Source organism: Macaca fascicularis, chromosome X (genome assembly GCF_037993035.2).
Source record: "Macaca fascicularis isolate 582-1 chromosome X, T2T-MFA8v1.1".
Lineage (NCBI taxonomy): Eukaryota > Metazoa > Chordata > Mammalia > Primates > Cercopithecidae > Macaca > Macaca fascicularis.
In genome coordinates this window covers 125,796,398-125,815,601 of record NC_088395.1, presented here as the reverse complement: position 1 = coordinate 125,815,601, position 19,204 = coordinate 125,796,398, and the positions used below count along the sequence as shown (strand labels likewise).

At 45.0% G+C, this 19,204-nt stretch overlaps 1 protein-coding gene across 1 annotated transcript; it reads right to left on the bottom strand.

Annotated features, from left to right (window-relative positions):
• Nucleotides 1-5,425: 5,425 nt before the first annotated feature.
• SLC25A5 (solute carrier family 25 member 5) lies at nt 5,426-8,295 on the bottom strand. The gene is made up of 4 exons (XM_005594451.3): nt 8,109-8,295; nt 6,593-7,079; nt 6,230-6,370; nt 5,426-5,841 (listed from the first exon to the last, which is right to left on the bottom strand). The coding sequence occupies exons 1-4, from the start codon at nt 8,217-8,219 to the stop codon at nt 5,684-5,686; spliced, it is 897 nt and encodes a 298-aa protein (XP_005594508.1). The 5' UTR covers nt 8,220-8,295; the 3' UTR covers nt 5,426-5,683.
• Nucleotides 8,296-19,204: the final 10,909 nt, after the last annotated feature.

Genomic DNA, 19,204 nt, shown 5'->3' with positions numbered 1-19,204 from the left:
CCCATGTTACGAAAGTTGCCCAAGGAAATGAAATCCCAGGATGGATGCTCGCCATCAAAATAACCCCCTCCTTTCACTGTCCCCTTCCCTGATAGTCATGGAAAAGCCAAGGATTAATAGACTCCTTTAATTTAACTCAGTTTTGTCTCTGATGAGGGTCCAGTGAAAGCAACTGCCCAATCTGTCGCTTGAATACTGTTTATATTTGTTGCCGGGATACCAAAGGCTCTCTTAAGCCTTTGGCTAAGAAGAGCACCATGCATCTGACCTTGTTCACCTGCACATAAAGCAAATAATGGCTGAAATGATAGGAAAGCTCCTCCAAACATTTGGAGTGGAACACAAGGCAAAATTGCAGCGCCTAATATTTGTTGTTCAAATAAATCTCAACCTGCATACGGAAGTGCACATTACACATAATAAGATGAGGCTTTGAGAAGACAGATGTTAATTATTTTGAGGTAAATCAGAGCACCTCTGACCCAAACACTGAGCTGTAATTTGTTGCTCAGCTTCTTGGTCCTGAAATTAATGTAAATCTTTACATTCGTAATTTTACTTGCCAATGCCAACCCACTCACACAGTCTGTAAATGACTGCTCTGAGTCAGAGACTATTCATTTATGACTGTGTTAGATATTTTAAAATGTTCTCTGAAAGGATTAAATCACCTAATCCCAGTCTTTTCACCAGCTCTGCTTTCCGTAAAAATGATGGAGCTGGAGGACGTCTAAACTAGAAGGGACTTTAGAGTTTGTCTGTTCCCCAAATTTCTCCATTCAAGGATAAGAAACCAAGACCCTGATGTTAGAAGTGACTTGTCCCCAGGTCACTCAGCGGCCAAAACTAACCTCCCTCCGGCAAAACAAAAACAAACAAACAAACAAACAAACAAAATACCCAGGTTAGGATTTTAATAAATGGCGACACTTAGAAATCCTTGCTCAGAGTCCGGAAGCTACCCTTTCCCTGCCCTCCTGCCTCCGACAGCTTCTGTTAGTCCTGGTACTCCACAGTCTGACTCGGTTCTAAAAGAATCATGCCATTTTGAATCCAAGTGGTCAGAATACGATTCCGATAAAACAAATCAGCGGCCGTTACAGCAATATGCATTCGTTTTGGGGGGATGGATAGCCAAGAAATTGCTAATAACGGTGACTTTTGAGGAGGGGACTAGTGATGGGAAACGCAGGACAGGAAGATGTTTACTTTTCATTTTACATATTTTCTTTACTATTTGACTTTTATTACCATGTACAGATGTTAACTATTAAAAACCTCAAAAGCAAATTAGAAATACTACGTTCACAAACTTCAAAGGAGAAATAGAATTTACCCCAGTAACACGGATGCTTGAAAATCTATGATACAGTACAGCAGTACTTTAAAAAATTTTTCTCCTGAAGTATCTATAATGGCAGAGGAGACTGAATTGGTTTCCCCAGGAGTCTGGGGGCAGTGCCAGAAATGGCTCTTGTATACCACAACTCTCTTTGCAGTTTGTTTTTAAAATGCATTCAAATTAATAGACTGTCTAGCATCTCTGCATCTCTTTTGATACAAAAATGACGGTTTAAGTGACTTACCATTCACGAAAACTGCCCGTCTGGGAAGACACCCCTCGTTTCTTTCTCCGGCGTTCCGGAGCGCCCGTAGCACGCTGCTTCCAGTCACTGAGTGCAGAGGGCCTTGGAATAGGAAGCACGGCTGTGCACAAGCTGACCTGTGTTCTGGCTCTCTCACCTGGAATCAGGCTTCACGGATCCTGTTATGCATTGAATAGTAACAAAACAACGGCATAAATTAGGGTGTTGCTAAGATTGTGTACCATCAACGTTCGCATGAGCATAATGGACATAATGAATTCTATAGCACTATCGTGCACAGCTTGGCGAGATTAAAACCACTTTGTCTTTAAATTAAATTTCAAAAATCATTGAACAAGAATAGAAAGAACAACAACAAAAAAACCCCCCACCTCATCTATGTCAGCTACCCAATTGCAGGAGGCACCACTTCTTGCTTTCTGATCATTAATGCCTGGTCCTAGGTTTATTTTAATAGCTGCCAGCTCAGTGAGTCTACATCTATTGTAATAACCATAAAGGGGCTTGGGTCCTCTTGCATCGTGTATGCAGCCCTTACTGGAGAGCCTCTTATCCCCTTTCAGGAACAAAATCTACAGCTGAAAAACATCTAAGCTGAAGTTTATTTTGTATAAATGCTACACAATATAGTATGTCTAGTCTGTTGCAGAAAAAGAAAGGTGAGCTTGAATTCATTCTTAAGCAATGCTGTACTTGGGCAAATCTTCACTCAACAAACCTGGGTGCCATATTACGGGAAAGTTCACATCGGAGTGCTTGCTAAATGCTAGGCACCATAATTCTGGCTCTACATGCTTGCTTGTGCTTAACCCTCACTCACAACACCCCTAAGAAATATATGAGCAGGCCAGGCACGGTGGCTCACGCCTGTAATCCCAGCACTTTGGGAGGCCAAGGCAGGCAGATCACCTGAGGTCAGGAGTTTGAGACCAGCCTGGCCAACATGGCGAAAACCAATCTCTACTAAAAATACAAAAATTAGCTGGGTATGGTGGTGCATGCCTGTAATCCCAGCTACTTGGGAGGCTGAGGCAGGAGAATTGCTTGAACCTGGGAGGCGGAGGTTGCAGTGAGCTGAGCTCGCATCACTGCATTCCAGCTGTTAAAGATGTCATAATCTTTAACAGCACTGCAATCTCAGCACTATGTAACTGTGCCAGCTCTAATCCTCTACGCTGAATGGGTGACAGAGCGAGACTCCGTGTCAAGAAAAAAAGAAAGAAAGAAGGAAAGAAATATATGAGCGCTATTATATTCCCACTTCACAGACGAGGAAACTGAGGCTCCTGGGGATTAAGTGATTTGCCCAAAGTTACACAGTTATCAGCAGAGCCAGAATTAAAATCGAGGTACGTCTGATTGATTCTAGAGCCCCTGAAATCTGCCTCCTAGGAATTGTCAGTCACCATTTATGTAATACTTATTATGTTCTATGGTAGATGCTTTGCATAAATTATTTAATCTTTGTAACAATCCTCTGAGACAGTCATTATTAATAGCCTCATTTTATAGGTAAGGAAAACCAAGGTTTAGAGAAATTAAGTAACTTGGCCTAACACAACTGAGCATCAGAGTCCAGATCTTCAGCCTAGGCCTCTTTGATACCAGAACAGAATTCTTAACAACTAAGCTATACTATGATTCAGGTGCCTGGCCAGAGGATAAACATAAACTCTGGGATCTTTGGGCATTCATCCATGCCGTGCACACCTCTCTGTGAATAGCTCTTATACATGCCAGTGTGTGGCATGTTCCTCCGGAATGAGCTTTACATGTGCACATGGAGCACCCATCCTATCATTTTTTTTTTTTTTTGAGATGGAGTCTCGTTCTGTCGCCCAGGCTGGAGTGCAGTGGCGCAATCTTGGCTCACTGCAAGCTCTGCCTCCCGGGTTCACGCCATTCTCCTGCCTCAGCCTCCAGAGTAGCTGGGACTACAGGCGCCCGCCACCACGCCTGGCTAATTTTTTGTATTTTTAGTAGAGACGGGGTTTCACCGTGTTAGCCAGGATGGTCTCGATCTCCCGACCTCGTGATCCGCCCGCCCTGGCCTCCCAAAGTGCTGGGATTACAGGCGTCAGCCACCGCGCCCGGCCCCTATCATTTTTAATGTTGTGGCTTGACAGACATAATGCTTTATTCTTAGTACAAATCTCATGGCAAAATCCACTGGATTTGAGCCCTAATCAAGAGATACAGAAATTCCAAACACTGTCACATGGATGCCAAATAAGGGTTTATTGAAAATAAACATAAATGCCCTCCATTGACTGGGCTTATTAGCATGAAGCAAAATGCAGATGCTATTTCCTCTTTGTGAGTTTTGAGGTCGTGGTCGATGTCTGGCCCTCTTTATAATCTTTAACAGCACTGCAATCTCAGTACTATGTAACTGTGCCAGCTCTAATCCTCTACTCTGAATGGGATTAAAAATGGCTTGAGACCGGGCGCAGTGGCTCACACCTGTAATCTCAGTACTTTGGGGGGCCGAAATGGGCAGATCGCGAGGTTAGGAGTTCAAGACCAGCCTGGCCAACATGGTGAAACCCTGTCTCTACTAAAAATACAAAAATTAGCCCGGCATGGTGGCAGGTGTCTGTAATCCCAGCTACTCAAAAGGCTGAGGTAGAATTGCTTGAAACTGGAAGGGGGAGGTTGCAGTGAACCGAGATTGCATCATTGCACTCCAGCCTGGGCAAAATAAATTCCATCTCAAAAGATAGATACATAAATGAATTTTTAAAAATGGCTTGAGCCGGCCGGGTGCGGTGGCTCATGCCTGTAATCCTAGCACTTTGGGAGGCCGAGTGGGTGGATCATGAGGTCAAGAGATTGAGACCATCCTGGCCAACATGGTGAAACCATCTCTACTAAAAATACAAAAATTAGTTGGGCGTGGTGGTGTACACCTGTAGTCCCACCTACTCAGGATGCTGAGGCAGAATTGCTTGAACACATGAGGCAGAGGTTGCAATAGGCCAATATTGCACCATTGCACTCCAGCCTGGCAACACAGCAAGACTCCATCTCAAAAAAAAAAAAAAAAAAAAGGCTTGAGCCAGGTGAAAATGGATGAAGGCAACTGGATGAAATTGGTATTGATTCTAAAAATTTTTGTTTAAATGAGGTGATAGTCATAAAACAAATGTAACCATTTTAAAGTGGACAATTCAGCTCACGGTTCATGATTAATAACCATAGGACTACCAAAGGTGGGTTCATAGTATTTCTTGGAGAAAGCTCATTCAGCTATGGCCATCCATAGGAAATGGAACAATGTTTTTTGGATGCACTGGGCCTGAATTCCTTTGCTAATGTGTTGGAAATGTTGGTAGGTGGCACAACCAAGTTATTCTTTGTTAAGTGGATGGCTGACAATTTTTTTTTTTTTTGAGACGGAGTCTCGCTCTGTTGCCCAGGCTGGAGTGCAGTGGCCGGATCTCAGCTCACTGCAAGCTCCGCCTCCCGGGTTTACGCCATTCTCCTGCCTCAGCCTCCCGAGTAGCTGGGACTACAGGCGCCCGCCACCTCGCCCGGCTAGTTTTTTGTATTTTTTAGTAGAGACGGGGTTTCACCGGGTTAGCCAGGATGGTCTTGATCTCCTGACCTCGTGATCTGCCTGCCTCGGCCTCCCAAAGTGCTGGGATTACAGGCTTGAGCCACCAGACAATTGGTTTTAAAAAGACAGTTCTTCATCTCCAGAGATATTGTAGCATTTATTAAAATGTAGCATTCACTAAAAAGGTAGTATTTATTCAAATGTAGCACTCAAATATAAAATATATTTTTATATGAAAATAAACTGCAGACAAACAAAATTTATTTTAGATATTTTTATTTCTCCAAATTTGTTATTTATCAGGAGTGACTGAAATAAAAAATACAATTGAGTCCCATCATCATCATGGAAATGGCTTTAAGAGAAAACTGGTCAGATGAATATTATTGCTTCCCATTTTCAACCAGTAAATAGTTGCCACTGAGAAACTGACAGCCAGGAGTCTGTCAAGAATGTTCAAGATATGTTATATAATACAACATGCCTGTTCACAGGGGGAAAAATCCTAGGAAATAACTTATGTGTACTTCTTGATTTCATCATACAAGACAAGCACAAAAGCACCACCCATGCCCCTGAGAACATTGGACCATGCACCCTTGAAAAAAGCTTTGCCTCCTTCATCACGAGCTATCTTCCTCCAGCAGTCAAGCGTGCCTGTGTACATGATGTCAGCTGCAAAGAATAAAGACAGAGTTGGTGACTGAAGGCCGATGAAAAATCCTAAGATTCACTAGGCTAAATAAAGCAGAGCCCTACCTCTAAGAACATCAGCTTTAAACCCAACATTCACACATTAGCATGGGCAACACTGAAATATTAATGCTGTGACCACAGGAATACACAGACTACCCACTGGTCTTAATCTCTAATACCAGTTAAGCACCCTCATTCATAGGCATCTGAAGGGCCGGATCAAAGGCAGCTGTGGAATAGACACAGATGCTATCAACCCCATCCCTTGACTTGGACAGCCAGCCATTTCTAAAGGTGGGCATCACTAGTTTGTGGCCGCAGCTTGCCCCACGCCTACAATTTTATCTTCCGGTCAAGGGGAACTTACTTCCTTTGCGCCCTGACTGCATCATCATGCGGCGGCGAACAGTATCAAATGGATAGGAAGTCAACCCAGCAACAGCAGTGACAGTCTGTGCGATCATCCAGCTGATGACGATGTGAGTGTTTTTGGGATCCGGAAGCATTCCTGGGAATAGGAAAGAGATGCTTTTACCAAAAAGTAGAGTTTTACTGACTTCCTTTCCCCACATCCCCTAAACATGTCATCTGTGCATGAGGGTCGCACTGGATGATCTTGGCTTCCTTCAGCAATTAAAAAAACTCTCTAGCTCTTGGAATATTAGGTTGGTACAACGCTCTTTTAAATTGTCTCCTAAGAACACAACTTTAAAGCCCACAGCAAACTTACCCTTTGCAGTGTCATAGATACCGAAGTAGGCGGCTCGGTAGATGATAATACCCTGCACAGACACGTTAAAGCCTTGGTACAGGCCCTTAATCCCATCAGATTTGTAGATCTTAACCAGGCAGTCACCGAGGCCTCGGAATTCCCTTTCAGCTCCAGCTTTACCCACATCAGCTGCTAGACGGGTACGGGCAAAATCAAGAGGGTACACAAAACACAGGGATGTGGCCCCTGCGGCACCACCTGATGCCAGATTCCCTGCAAAGTAGCGCCAAAACTGGGTCCTCTTGTCCACACCACCTAGGAAGATCTGCTTGTATTTATCTTTGAAGGCGAAGTTAAGAGCCTGGGTGGGGAAGTATCTGATGACATTGGCCAGGTTACCGCGCCAGAAGGACAGAACTCCCTGCTCCTTGGGAATACGGACCACGCAGTCTATAATGCCTTTGTATTGCTTATCTGCAGTGATCTGCTTGCTGGCATGCTGCACCTAACAGACAGGAAGAAGCCAACAGGGACAGTTATAACCATGCGGAAGGGAAAGAGAAGGGCATATGCCATATGGATCAATACCCTTTAAGGCTGGCTCCCCTCTCCCAAATCTAGTCTTCGTATATCATACTGGCTGGAGCCTCCCAACCATATGAGGCTGTCACAGGGGAAGAGGTGATCGGCACCAGAGGTATTAAGCCTCCACCCCTCTGAGTGGGGAGGGGGCATCCTCCAGCGGACTCGTGACCTTTAAACCTGAGATAAAGGTCATTACCTCAAACCCAGGTTCAGAGGCATTAGGGCGAGTCCCACATAGGGCGCGGTCACCTTGGGGACCGCAGCCTACGCCTCCGGTCTCCTGAGCTGCTTCCGTCTCGCTCCGCCCCCACTCCGCTTCCAGAGGTGACCCGAGCGCCGCCGCCGGCACCCCTACACGCTCGCCCAGGGGCGCCCTCTAGAGCCAGCACTGGAGAGCGCGCGGCGCAGGGAGGCAGGCGGAGGGGACACGGCGGCCGCGGCTGCGCGGAGGCGGACGTAAAAGGAACACGCGCTTCCCGGCGCCGGCTTCCGGCCCGGCGAGGTTTGAGCGCGTCCGCGGGCTGGGAGGCCGCCGGACCCGGGCGCATGGCCTTCCCCGGGCAGTTATCTCCTTGCCGCGACCTTGAGGTCTTCGTTAAGAACTGGCGTTCCTCTTTCTAACGCCGGCTTTCGGCCTTCGCCCTTGACGCCCAGGCCCGGGGAGGCCGTCACTCAGGGACTGCTCCATCCGAGTCGGCCGCCTCGGGGATGCCGAGAGCCTGGTCCTGCTCTCCGCCCCTGGCCCCTTTCTAGACTCACAACTTCAGGTCACTAAAGGCGCCTCCCACCAGTTTGCCTTCTGCTCTGCCTCTGCGCCCGGCTCTGGCCTCTCCTAGCCGCTTCCCTGGCCATGTCTTTAGAGTTCGCTCCCCGCCACCCCTCGGGCACCCGCCTTCTGTGCGACCCTTCCCCCCACTTCCTGGTTGGGCTCCTGGATCCCAGGACGTACCTGCAGCAGCAGCTTGACCCGCTCGATAGGCGCTACCGCCGTCTTGGAGATGGCTGCGGCCACTCCACCTGCCAGGAAGTCCTTGGCGAAGGACACAGCGGCATCTGTCATGTTGAAAGGAAAGAGGCGGCAGGCTGCTGCGGGACGGGACTGGGCCGGGAACCGGCTTTGACTCCGGCGCTGCGGGGCGGAGCGAAGCAAATGGCCGATTTATATAGGGGGAGCCGGCGCCGGAGCGGCAGGCGTCGGAGGCGGGGCCGGGGCGGGGTCTGGGCCCCGGCGCGCTGGGCGGCAGAGCAGCTGAGTGGCCCAGCGCGCAGGGGGAGGAGTCGTGGAGGGCTGGCCGGGACCGCTCTCCGCGCCGCCCGGGCTCGCCCTCGGCACCTGACCCGGCAGGAGGAAGGGGCGGGTCCAGAGGACACCCGGGACTTGAACGCTGAACCCTGACAGAGGCCTCGGAGTGGGTAGGAACGGTGAGGTCACGGTGTGCCTGGACAAAAACCCTTGGAGCAGAACTAGGGTGAGACGCATTTGTTACAGGGATGCCAAAAGAACCCTTCAGTCATCGAGATAAACAGTAGTTAATGTGATACTTTAAAAAAGTCGTATGGGCAAACATTCCTGCTGGCCGGCCCCCTTGTTTTGTAAATAAAGTTTAATTGAAGTGTCAAGGCTGAATTCAGGGTGAGGCAAGCGAGACAAAGTCATGCAAGTGCAGGTTGGGATCCTGTCTGTATTTCAAATGCTGATCATTTGTTCATCATGAATTTTTGCATTGCTTTTGATTTTTTTTTAAATAGTGCATTAAAAATCATTCGTCTTAATTACTGAGTTGTGTTTCACCAAGGTGAGTGCCTCACTCTTCCCACCCTAGGCCGGGCACTGTCCTGGAGCCAGTGAAACCAGACGAAATTAAGGGAACAACAGACGAAGGAACTGCCACCGTGCCCCAGACCCTGGTTTGCAAATACAGTTCAACAAAGACCTTGCCAGGAATTGGCCTGGGAGAGTCCAAAGGACTGGGCTGGGGGTGGGGAAATGATTTTAGCCAGAAGGTAAATATAGAGGTTGTACCCAGAAGGTTAAGAGGCTTAGGAAGGTTAAGAACTACGTTGACATTTGGCTTCCAGGACCCCAGGTAAAGTGCCCTTGGATCGAATAGATTTCTGAACTCCAGAAACATTTAGAGGAATCAATAGAATTAGATTGGCAGCCATTGCGCCAATGGACAAGTGCTTACTGAGCCCCTTAATCCCTTCACTGGGTAAGCATTTGCCACACATGTCCTCAAAAACCTACTTGTTAGCTTAAGTGGACTCCCTCAGGTTCAGAACAGGAGCAGAGAGTGTAATCACAAATTCCGTGTCTGAATAATCATAACAATGTTTATAAAAATAAGGATGACTGTTGAAAACGGCAACTGTGGCTGAACCTTATGTGCCCAGACTTCAGAATTCCCAAAGGCAAAATGCCAGCAGGCCTTTGCACGCTGAACACATAGTGGTCATATCCTTCACTTTCCTTTCCTGCCCTCTCCCATCTTCTCCAGATCTGCCTGTGAAAGGACCCAATTCTAGGACCCTCCAGGATGGTTAGGCCCTTCCTCTGAAAGTACACTTTGCAATTTGTTAGTCACCTCAAGAACCCCAGCGATCCAAACTGATACAGGCAAATTGCAGGTGTTCAAAGGAGCAATTTTGAATCTAGCTTTGTAGATCCTGGGAGAAATCTTTGACCTGCGTTAGTGAAAGGCTACAGTGTTTCTCAGCTGACTATAATAGTGAGGTAGCTGGATGCAAGAAAACAGCTTCAGAGAATGGTAGAGTATATCCTCCAAAGGCGATGTTCACTTCTCTATTCTGGTGAGAGAAACAAGAGCTAAGGCAAAATTCTACAGAGGGCTTTATTGGAGAGAGGTGGATTTTATTTATAGTGCATTTAAAAATAAAATTCAAAACCTTTCTAGTTTGAACTCTTGACATTCTGATGAATGCATTTTTATTCAACTGTTAATTATTCCTCAGTACACCTCGCCATCACTTGTGTATCCCTTTTCTTCATGTGACCTTGCCCTGGCCACATCTGCTACTCTCTTTGAGCATGATGCCTCTACTGCATTCTATTCCAGAGCTCATTGTTTTGTCAGTTTTTTTCTCTCCACAAAAAAAGGTGATCAAATAATTACATAGAATTTTTCCCTTCTCAGTCTTTGGGTAACTAAGTGTGGTTTTATTGACGATGAAATACAAGATGGGTCATTTAAAAGCAACTTCATGCCATCACTTGGTATTTTGCTAAATCCACAGTGAGCTGGAGCTCCCCTAGTCGCCTATCACCGTGTATATTTTAAGGAGTCAGATATTCTCGAAACTGTTAAGGCCATGAAAGACAAAGAGAGTAAGGAACTGTCATAGATTAAAGGAGACTAAAGAGACTTGACAACTGAATGTAATATATGACACTCAACTGGCTCCTGGACCAGAAAAAGGACATTGGTTATATTGGTGAAGTTCGAATATCTGTAGATTACCAATACTATTCTTGGTTATGGTGGTTATGTAAGATTTAGAGAAGTTGAATAAATGATATAAGGACATTTTTGTACTGTTTTTGCAGCATTTTAAAAAGTCTGAAAGTTTAAAAACTTTTTAAAGAAAAAAGAAGGAAAAAGAAACAAGGAGCAAGCATCCAGGAAAATAGAGAATAGAGTCTCATTCTGTCACCCAGGCTGGAGTGCAGCGGCACGGTCATAGCTTACTGCAGCCTCGAACTCCTCGGCTCAAGTGATCCTCCTGCCTTGGCCTTCCAAATTGCTGGGATTACAGGTATGAGCCACTGCACCCAGCCGAGAAGAATATTCATGATGATGATAATGATGATGTTGATAATGATATATGGCTGGTCAGTTAATCAAAACTAATTCCTCCATTGAGACATAGTGCTGTGTTAGAATTATTGTGTTTCTGGGAGGTATGTAAAATATAAGTCTAATAAAGAGGAACTAAAGCTAAGGCAATGCCTAGTAATTCTCAAGGAAAAACAAGGAAGAGAGTCAGAGATGACACTTTTAAGACCTCAGATATCTATGTACCAACACCCAGAATATGGGTAATAAAGGTAATGTAAAATTTTTTTTTTTTTTTGAGACAGAATTTTTCTCTTGTCGCCCAGGCTGGAGTGCAATGGTGCGATCTCCGCTCGCTGCAACCTCTACCTCCTGGGTTCAAGCGATTCTCCAGCCTCAGCCTCCCAAGTAGCTGGGATTACAGGCATGCCAACCACCACACCTGGCTAATTTTTGTATTTTTAGTAGATACGGGGTTTCACCATGTTGGCCAGGCTACTCTCAAACTCCTGACCTCAGGTGATCTGCCTGCCTCAGCCTCCCAAAGTGCTGGGATTACAGGCGTGAGCCACAGTGCCCGGCCGGGAATGTAAAATTTTAATACACTCAGGAAAATGCAGTTTTATAGGTATTGTTTAGATTTGATAGGGTGGAACTTCTGGCTAGCATCTGGAAAACTTGGTTCAGAGATACCATACAGAAGAAGAGGAGAGCAGTAATAAATCAAGAAGGTATAACTAGTAATTCTGGAGGGTGAAAAGCATTCAATGAGAATGAAACAGATAAATGAAAGTGATTATAGTTGTAGAAGTATACAAGAGACTGCTCAGATTAAAAGTATGAATGGGGCCGGGCGCAGTGACTCACGCCTGTAATCCCAGCACTTTGGGAGGCTGAGGCAGGTGGATCACCTGAGGTCAGGAGTTTGAGATCAGCCTGGTCAACATGGTAAAACCCCGTCTCTACTAAAAATACAAAAATCAGCCACGTGTGGTGACTCACACCTGTAATCCTAGCTACTCAGGAGGCTGAGGCAGGAGAATCGTTTGAACCCGGGAGGCGGAGGTTGCAGTGAGCCCAGATCACACCACTGCACTCCAGCCTGGGTGACAGAGTGAGACTCTGTCTCAAAATAAAAATAAAAAATAAAATAAATAAAAGTATGAATGGCACTTCATAAAACTGTCACACAGACGAACAAGAAAGGGTGATCAGAGACATAGAACATCTGAATATCTGCTGGAAGTTATTCTGATAGCAACATATCTGATACATTCTTTTTTCTTATTTTTAAGACCATCTTAAAGTGAAGAAAACATCTGACAGATTCTTGGCTCTCTTGCTGATACAGTGTCATTACAGTTCTCAAAAGAATGAAGAAGCAATGAAAGAAGCAATGAGGTAAATTGCTAAGCTGGGCTTAATCCTGATAATAAATAAGGAAGATTTGGTTAGCGAAGTGAAAGTGACAAGAATCTTGGGGAAAGTGATCCTGTCATCTGGATATCTGTTAAGCAAAAAAAACTAAAAAAAAAAAAAAAAAAAAATTGCTGGGCATGGTCACATAGGTTAATTAACGTGTGTGTGTGTGTGTGTGTGTGTGCGTGTGCGCGTGTGGTGTATGTATGTGTATGTGTAAGGTAGACTTCAAAAGGATCAGAGAAAAGATAAGTATGATCTCCTGGCCTAACACCAAAAAAGAAAGATAGCTCAAGAGGGAGAGGGATCCAGTTGAAAATTCAGAACTGTAGAATTTGGAAAAGTTCCAATGATAAATTAAAAAGGAAGAGATTTCTAATAAACTACAGTGTCCTTATAGATTATTCTCTGATGAGCTCAGATCTTAAAAGTACATGTATATATGACAGAAGGAGGACTATGCTTCCAAGGACAAAGCCCAAAGAATGTCACAAACCTCTAGGAACTGAGTCATAAGGGCTAAAGTCCAGAATAAACCCAGGCTTATAAAATGGGACGCACCGCAATAAAGGGTTTTAATGCCCTATTTAATGCAAGACATTTAAGGATGAGGAGATAGAGCTTAATGGTAGCATGTGTGAAGAAGAGAAGTAGGTCCTAGTTCACTGTGGGTTGGCAATGCCAAAAAATACCAATGAGTCTTGAGTTGCACTAAGAGAATGGTAGTGACCAGATCAGAGGGACTTTCCGTTCCACTTGGGTTTCTGTTGGCCAGCCCATAGAGTTTTACATTTAATTCTGGATGCTACATTTAAGAGGACATTAACAAACTGGAGCATATTCAAACAAGGCAATCAGGAAAGTGAAGTGTCTATAAGTCATGTATTATGAGAAATGGCTGAATGAATGAGAGATATTTAACTGGGAAAGAGATTTGGGTGAAAGAAGGACATCATAACTGTCTTCATAAATTAAACATTCTATGTGGAATTAACACCCACTGGTAGAAGTTTCATGAAGGTAGACTTCAGCTCAAAAAGACATTACTTTGTAAAATGTGAGCTACTTAAAGGTAGAATGGGTTGCCGTATGATGGGGTGAACTTTTTGTTACTGGGAAGGCTAAAGGTTGAGGCAGAATAGCCACTTGTTAGGGATGCTATGGAGGAGATCACTGGGTTGGTCTGGAAAACAGTTCTACACCCTTTCCAATTCTAAGATTCTATGGCTCTATCCTTTTGTGTCTATAAGATTGAGTGGATTTGAGCATCTGGGTCTGGGAATCTGGGGCAAATAAGAAGAGAAAGGTAATTTAGCCCAGTGGTTAAGAGGGTGGGCCCTGCAACCAGGTTGCTTAAGTTTAAATTCTGGCTCTGCCACTTGCTAGCTGTCAGGTCTTGGGTAAATTGCTTTACCTCTCCAAACTGCAATTTCTTCAGGTGTAAAATGAGAATGATAGTAGTACCTATACCTCAGAGGACTGTAGGCACATGCAAATGAGATAATATATGCATAGAACATCACTTAATATGTGTTAGATTTTATTAATTTTAAGAAAAATACAGCTGGGCATAGTGGCTCACATCTGTAATCCCAGCACTTTGGGAGGCTAAAGCGAGAGGATCGCTTGAGCCCAGGAGTTTGAGACCAGCCAGGGCAACACGGTGAAACCCCATCTCTATGAAAAAATTAAACAGTTAACTGGGCGTGGTGGCACATGCCTATAGTCGCAGCTACTCGGGAGTCTGAGGCAGGAGGGTCACCTGAGCCAGGGAGGTGGAGGTTGCAGTGGGCCATGATTGCACCGCTGCACTACAGCATGGGTGGCAGAGTGAGACTCTGTCTCAAACAAAACAAAACAAAACAAAACAAAACAACAGTCGGTGGATTCCAGCCCATGGGTGACTGCTTAAAACAACAGTCTTATTGAGATGTAATCGTCAGACAATAAGACTGTACATATTTATAGAGCACAATTTGCCAAGTTTTTTCACATGTATACACGTGTTAAGCCGTCACCACAAGATCACGAACATATCCATTACCACATAAAATTTTATTGTGCCCCTTTGTAATCTCTCCATCCCCAAGCAACCTTTGATATGCTTTCTGTCACTATAGATTAGTTTCCTAGAATTTTGCATTTCCTAGAATTTTGTATAAATGAGATCATATATTATGTACTCTTCTTTCTGGGGTCTAGCTTCTCTCACTTTGCATGTTACTTTTTGAGATTCATTCATGTTGTGTGTATCAATAGTTATTTACTTTCTGTTGCTAAGTAGTATTCCATTGTGCAGATATGCCACCTTTTATTTTTATTTTTATTTTTTGAGATGGAGTTTCACTCTTGTTGCCCAGGCTGGAGTGCAATGGCATGATCTTGGCTCACTGCAAACTCCGCCTCCTGAGCTCAAGCGATTCTCCTGCCTCAGCTGCCCAAGTAGCTGGGATTACAGGCATGCGCCACCACGCCTGGCTAATTTTTGTATTTTTAGTAGAGACAGGTTTTCACAATGTTGGTCAGGCTGGTCTTGAACTCCTGGACCTCAGGTGATCCACCCGCCTTGGCCTCCCAAAGTGCTGGGATTACAGGCATGAGCCACTATGCCTGGCCCACGTTTTGTTTATTCATCATTTGATGGACGTTGGCTAATTTCCACTTTTTGCCTATTATGAATGACACTGCTATAAACTTTCCTATACAAGTTTCTGTGTGGACATATGGTTTTATTTCTGGAGTTGTCACCTAGAAGTGGAATGGCTGGGTCACGTGGTAACTCTATGTTGAACGATTTGAGGACCTGCCCAAGTTTTTTCCAGAGTGATTGTACCATTTTACATTCTCAACAGCAGGGTACGAGAGTTCCAGTTCCTCCACATCAGTCACTGCAACCTTGACCTCCTGGGCTCAAGTGACCCTCCCACCTCAGCCTCTCAATTAGCTGGGACCACAGGCGCCTGCCACCACCCCTGGCTAATTTTTAAATTTTTTGTAGAGACAGGGTCTCCCTATATTGCCCAATGGGGGTGGTTAGTTACCATTTAAATGCAATTGTATATAAATAATTTTTTTTTAGACAGTCTTGCTCTGTTGCCCAAGCTAGAGTGCAGTGGCGTGATCTTGGCTCACTGCAACCTCTGCTTCCCGGGTTCAAGCAATTCTCCTGCCTCAGCCTCCCAAGTAGCTGGGATTATAGGCGTGCACCACCACACCTGGCTAATTTTTGTATTTTTAGTAGAGATGGGGTTTCACCATCTTGGCCGTGCTGGTCTTGAACTCCTGACCTCAAGTGATCCACCAGCCTCGGCCTCCCAAAGTGCTGGGATTACAGGCGTGAGCCACTGCACGTGGCCCAATTGCATAGAAATAATTTAACTCAGAAAAATTTAACTTAGAAATATTTATATATTTTAATAAATTTTATAAGCTGTGACTATCTTCTAAACCTGTGCAGGGTAAAATGTACATTATTCAGGTGATGGTTACACGAAGACGAGACCTCTCCACTAAGCATTATATTCATATAACAAAATTGTACGCATACCCCTAAATTTACACAAAACACCCCCTGCACATATACATTTTGCTTTATGGATCTCCAACTTTAGTCTGAATAAGACTAAATAACTTTATGGGGAAAATTACATATTGCATCTATATAATTAAATGTAATTTGATATATATAAAATCAGGCACCTTGGCATAACAATCAGGATCCCCAGGTGAGCTTATTGAAAATGGAGCACAGATTCATCTTTGATAAAGATGTATAATTTCTTCTAATTCCAAAGTAAACATAATGAGCACACAAAATTTTATTTCAAGTTTCCTTTTAGAAATGTGAGCAAAAATATTTGTTTCAGGATCTGTGATATTTATCTTCTGATGACTACTCTAGCTGTATGTGCTTTGCTGTATGTCAAACACACCCCCCTCATTTCCATCATCCTATTGTAATATTTTATTTATTTATTTATATTTATTTTTGAGATAGGGTTTCACTCTGTTGCCCAGGCTGGAGTGCAGTGGCATGATCATGGCTCACTGTCACTGCAATCTTGACCTCCTGGGCTCAAGTGACCCTCCCACCTCAGCCTCTTGATTAGCTGGGACCACAGGCGCCTGCCACCACCCCTGGATAATTTTTAAATTTTTTTGTAGAGACAGGGTCTCCCTGTGTTGCCCAAGCTTGTCTTGAACTCCTTGGGCTCAAGCAGTCCTCCCACCTTGGCCTCCCAAAGTGCTGAGATTATAGGCCTGAGCCACTGTGCCTGGCCCCATTGGAATATTTTAGACAGTTCCTAAGTAACAGCTGTCAAATGGACCTGAATATTATATCAATTAGTTTGGATATTACTTTCATATTTGGCTAGCAGTGACAACAAAAGGGAGAGATGCAAATGACTGAATAATTTATTTTTGCTTTCTGCTAGTACACGACTTTCCCCGTGTCTATCCCTTCTCCAGTCTTCTATTGTTGTTATACTTGTTTTTTTCCTCCTCATTGTCTTTGTGATTAGATTAGGGGCACCTGCATCACAATAGAATGTATTAGGGCTTCAAGTCAGCATGCCCGGTTCAAGTCGCATCTTTTTTTTTTTTTTTTTTGAGATAGAGTCTTGCTCTGTTGCCCAGGCTGGAGTGCAGTGGTGTGAGCTCAACTCACGGCAACCTCCGCCTCCCGGGCTGAAGCAATTCTCCTGCCTCAGCCTCCCGAGTATCTGGGATTACACGTGCCCGCCACCACACCCAGGTAATTTTTGTATTTTTGTAGAGATGGGGTTTCACCATGTTGGCCAGGCTGGTCTCGAACTCCTGACCTCAAGAGATTCACGCACCTCGGCCTCCCAAAGTGCGGGGATTATAGGCGTGAGCCACCGTGCCTGGCCTCAAGTCACATCTTGAGGCCTTTCTTTAGCCACCATCTTCAGTGTCAGTTTTTGTTGCTTCCCACTCCCCCGGAAGTTTCTTCCCATCCACTCCTTTGCTGCTCTTACTCAGTCCCTTGCCATCTATTTGCTGATGACACTCAAATTCCTATCTCCAGTCATCACTCTTCCCCACACTCTAGACTTGTCCCTATTATCCTGAAATAATTATCAATAATGTTCTGATATACTAGTTTCCTATGGCTGCTATAACAAATTACCACAAATACATTGGCTTGAACAACACAAATTTATTAGCTTGTAGTTCTGTAGTCACAAGTCTGATGTGAGTCTCACTGGGCCAAAATTGAAGTGTCGACAGGCCTGCGTGCCTCTCTGGAGGCTCCAGAGGCAAATCTGTTAGTTTGCACATTCAGGTTCTTGGCTGAGTTCAGTTCATTGTGACTGTAGGGTTGAAGTCCTTTATTTCCTTGCTGGCTGTCAGCTGAGGGTCATGCTCAGCTTCTAGAGGCCATACCCATTTCTTGGCACCCCGAAACCTTTGTCTTCAAAGCCAGCAATGGCGAGTCCAGTTCTTCTCAGGCCTCATTTCTCCTGCCTCTTCTTCCATCCTTGCATCTCCCTGACCCATTCTTCTGTCTTCCTCTTCCACTTGTGATTTTTTTTTTTTTTTGAGACAAAGTCTCGCTCTGTTGCCCAGGCTGGATTGCAGTGGTGTGATCTTGGCTCACTGCAACCTCCACCTCCCAGGTTCAAGTGATGCTCCTGCCTCAGCCTCCTGAGTAGCTGGGATTACAGGTGTGTGCCACCACATCTGGCTAATTTTTGTATTTTTAGTAGAGGTGGGGTTTCACCATGTTGGCCAGGCTGGTCTCAAACCCCTGACCTCAAATGATCCGCCTGCCTTAACCGCCCAAAGTGCTGGGATTACAGCCGTGAGCCACCGTGCCTGGCCCCACTTGTGATTTTAAGGATTGTGATTAGATGGGGCCCACCCAACGAATCCAGGAGAATCCCTCCATCGCAATGTCTGTAACAGTAATCACATCTGCAAAGTCTCTTTTGTCATGAAAGGTAACATATTCACAAGTTCTGGGGGTTAAGGTGTGGACATCTTTGGCAGGGGCCATTATTCTGCTTACCATGACTGGTTTGGACAATTACACAGACAGCATGTGGTCCAGCCCACTGTCTACTTGACTTCTCTACTTGCATGTCTCATGGGCATTTTGAATTTAACATGTCCAAAACAGAACTTTTAATTCCTCCCCACCAAAACTCTGTCCCTCCTCAGTCTTCCTCACATCAGCAAATGGCAAGATCATCTACCTGTTCTTAAGTCAAAGGGCAAAAACCAGCCAGGCTCAGTGGCTCACATCTGTAATCCCAGCACTTTGGGAGGCTGAGGCAGGCCTTGATCACTTGAGCTCAGAAGTTCGAGACCAGCCTGGGCAACATGGTGAAATCCCATGTCTACAAAAAATACAAAAATTAGCCAGGCATGGTGGTGCATGCCTATAATCCCAGCTACTCAAGAGGCTGAGGTGGGAGGATTGCTTGAACCTGGGAGGCGGAGGTTGCAGTGAGCCGAGATTGCGCCACTGCACCACTGCACTCCATCCTGGGGGAGCAGAGTGATATCCTGTCTCATGAAAACAAACAAAAACCAAAAACCTAGGTGCCACCCTTGATTCCTTTTCTTTGACTCCCTCCATTCAATCCTTCAGCAAATCATGCTGAGTCCACCTCCAAAAGACATCTTGAACTCATTCATTCCTCTCCATCTTTATTGCCACCATTCTAGTCCATGCCATCCTTTCTTGCTTGGACTTCCGAAATTGCTTCTTAACTGGTCTCTCTCACTTACAGCCTTGCTTCCCTCCAATCCATGCTCCACTCCAATCCATGCTCCACACAGCAACTGAATAATCTTTTAAAAA